Source organism: Carlito syrichta, unplaced genomic scaffold (genome assembly GCF_000164805.1).
Source record: "Carlito syrichta isolate Samal-C Ts95f unplaced genomic scaffold, Tarsius_syrichta-2.0.1 Scaffold304555, whole genome shotgun sequence".
In the NCBI taxonomy this organism is placed as follows: domain Eukaryota; kingdom Metazoa; phylum Chordata; class Mammalia; order Primates; family Tarsiidae; genus Carlito; species Carlito syrichta.
In genome coordinates, this window is record NW_007248651.1 from 1 (window position 1) to 3,374 (window position 3,374).

Genomic DNA, 3,374 nt, shown 5'->3' on the forward strand with positions numbered 1-3,374 from the left:
ATGCTGAACGGCCCCAGCCCGGCCCCATCGGCATCCTCCCAGCTCCACCCCTGTGCCCGGGGCCTCGCATGGCGCGGGGCCCAGCAGACCTGCAGGGCCCGCTCGTCCAGGGGGCGGTGCTTGCTCTGGATCCTGTGGCGGGGGCGTCTCTGCAGGCTGGGGTCCTGGGCGCCCGCGAAGATGGAGCTGTATTCCTGCAGGTGCTCTGGGGCGGGGTACTTAGCGCTGGAGAACACCTGTGGACACAGGGACGCAGCTGAGGCGCCCAAAAGGCTCCAGGGGGCTGGGGTGTGTGGTCGGGCCGGGGCGGGGCTGGGACCCCGGGTGGAGGAAAGCCAGGGTGTGGCTGGGCAGCGAGGGCAGGGGATCAGGCGGCCTCAGAGGCGTGGGGAGAGGAAGGGACGCCCCGGCCGCGGGACCCAGGGCCGCACGGGCTACCTTGATGGCTTTCTTGCTGCCCTTGATCTTCTCGATCTTGGCCTGGGCCAAGGAGACCCTCTCCCCGATGGCCTGCAGCTGGCGTCGGCTCAGCTCCACTCGCTGGGAGATCCTGCCACGGAGAAGACCATGGAGGCTGGGAGCTGCTCTACCCCCGCGGCCCGCCTGCCCCTGGCAGCAGGCCTGCCATGCCAGGATCTTGGGCAAGAGCCCTGGAGTCAGCGTCACCTGCTTGCCAGGGCTGGCCTTGTGCTGCTGGTGACCTCTACAAGGATAACGCGACTTGAGGCATCTGGGAGTTACCCATCCTGAGTCCCACGGAGCCCTGGGGGGGGACGGGCAGCCACCCTGGCTGAGCTGGCACCTGCACATGCCACTGAAGGACCTGGCTCCTGCCTCCAGAAGTTTGCAGCCTCAAGTGGGGCCACACACAGAGAGCCGTCATGCTCGGGTGCACACAGCTACTGACAGTGTGGTCAAGGTGCACTCACACGCCCCTTCTGCTCATGGGAGGTGACAAAGCTGGCCTCTGCAGAGGACACGGGCTCCTGGAGCCTGAGAGTGGCCAGGCTGGACCTGAATGCCGTCTCCTCAATTCAAGCCCTGGCCTTGCTGACAAGCAACTGCCCCTGCAACTGCCCCCGGCCACCCTGAGTGGCTCCCGCGAGCACACCCGGAGTCCGGCCGCGCCCACCAGGCTCCGCACCTGCTGCCCCCACGGTGACACCAGCCGCCCTGCTGTTCCCTGGACGTACCAAGCGCACTCCTGTCTCAAGGCCCCATGCATCACGCAGAACACCGTTTCCACAGACACCCGCGAGGCCGGCCCCTCCACCACACTCTCCTCCTCGCAGGCTGCCCGACCGCGGGTGCGAGGCCGCAGCCCAGCCCCGAGCCTCCGGTCCTGTGCCCTGGGCCACGGCACACCTCTTGCCTGTGCGTGCCCTGGGTCGGGGCCGGCCCTCGTCCGCGGCTGCGGGCCGGGCCGGGGCCTGGCACAGGGGAGGGGCTCGCTGGACGGCTGCTGATGCCTAAGGCCCGGGTGCCCTCAGCCCGTGTTCGTCTTTCCTCACTGTGCGGCCACAGGGGGCTGCTCTCACTGCAGAGGCAACTCTGACTCACGTGGGCTGCGGTGGCCTCCTCCCAACCACTCTGCAGCTCCCCCGCCACCAGCCCAGTCTCGGCCACAACTGCCACGCTCCATGCTCGCAGTGGCCACCTCTCAGCATCTCCCGAGATACGAGGCACGAGGAGGCAGAGGCACAGGTGTGACTCATGGGGCAGGTGGGGCGAGGGCGGAAGCCCCTCTCACAGGGCTGGACACTCCGGGGCCAGGGAACACTGGGGTTTCTTTTTTTGGTTTTTGAGTCGGAGTCTCACTCTGCCGCCCAGACTGGAGTGCAGCGGCCGCTCCCGGCCACCGCAGCCTCGGCCTGCCGGGCTCCGGCGATCCTTCCGCCTCAGCATTCCGAGGAGCCGGAATTACAGGCGCGCGCTCCCACGCCCGGCTGAGTTTTTGATTTATTGTAGAGATGAGGTCTCGCTGCCCAGGCAGGTCTCGAACCCGCAGGCTCAGGCAATCCATTCGCCTCAGCCTCCCAAAGGCGCGGGATTACAGGCTGAGCCACCGAGCCCGGTGACTTCTTTTCTTTTCTTTTTTTTTTTTTTTTGAGTTGGAGTCTCACTCAGTCGCCCAGACTGGAGTGCAGTGGCCGCTCCCGGCCACCGCAGCCTCGACCTGCCGGGCTCCGGCGATCCTTCCGCCTCAGCCTTCCAAGTAGCTGGAACTACAAGCGCACGCTACCACGCCCGGCTAGTTTTTTGACTTGTAGAGATGAGGTCTCGCCAAGTTGCCCAGGCGGGTCTCGAACCTGCGGGCTCAGGACGCTGGGGTTTCTGTAGAGGCTGGCATGGGCCCAGTCCGCGTGGAGCTTGTTTTGCTGCCTGGTTGTAGAGAGTCATGGCCGAGGGGGCACTTGGTGTTCGGGTCGTCATGGCTGGCTACGAATACGTGAGTGCAGAGCCGCTGGCTGGCTTTGATAAGCACAAGACAGCGCGGCCAGTAGATGCCCCCCTCCCTTGTCCTGGCCTCGTCCGGGAGGGTTGAGGGGCTGGTGCGGTCCACATCACCTTGTGCCGTGTGGCACCTGGAGGGCTGGTGGGCGTTTCTCCGGGAGGCCTGCAAGTCTTGGGGGCGCAGGTCGGGAAGCACGGGAGCACCCCAGGCCCGCCGGCCCGACTTGGCACCCACCAGGAGATTTCCTTCGGAGAGCAGGGGGTGATAACAGAGCGAGGGAAGTCCCTTCCTTTTTCTTTTCTTTCTAACTGATGTGTTATCATCTTTATGTCCCTCGAAGAGGTGCGGGGCCTTCTGTAGGGTCTTAATTGTCTTCCTCTTGATGAAGTCTTACTCGCCTTTCTTGCATGCAACTTCAGAGACGGGGACAGTTGTGGGACCGACGAGGCCTGGGAAGGGGAGTGGCTTACGAGGCTTTTCTGCGCGTGCCTCACTTGTGCCCCCGGGAGAGGTGTCCTCAGTGGCGCTGGGGGCGCTGGAGCTGCCAGACGACATGCACGGACACGGCAAGGAGCTGCGCACCAAAAAGAACATGGGCCTTCGCGTACATGTATGCCAACGTCGCAATCCTTGATTTCACTTTGCGCCAGTCCTTCTAGCCCCACTCTGTCCCTCTTTGATGTTTGTAAACTGGGAACAAGCGTTGACCAGAAGGATCTGAATAGTGCCTGGCACGTAATGGGGCCCCCCAGTGAATGTGAGTTTGTTAACTTAAAAAAATAAAAGTTGTCTCGAACCCGCAGGGCAGGCGAGACCTCATCTCTACAATAAATCAAAAAATGAGCTGGGCGTGGTAGTGCGCGCCTGTAGTTACTTGGAAGGCTGAGGCGGAAGGATCGCCGGAGCCCAGCAGGTCGAG

General features: G+C 63.8%; 1 protein-coding gene across 1 annotated transcript in view; it reads right to left on the reverse strand.

Moving 5' to 3' along the window:
• Positions 1-89: 89 nt before the first annotated feature.
• LOC103262574 (WASH complex subunit 1-like) overlaps positions 90-3,374 on the reverse strand; it is a gene marked incomplete at its 3' end in the record, with an annotated part of 12,733 nt that continues 9,448 nt past the window's right edge. The window contains exons 2-3 of the mRNA XM_008060194.1: positions 439-550; positions 90-236 (exon numbers count right to left, since the gene is read on the reverse strand). Of these exons, the coding sequence (XP_008058385.1) occupies positions 90-236; positions 439-550 (259 nt within the window). The remainder of the gene's footprint in view (positions 237-438; positions 551-3,374) is intronic.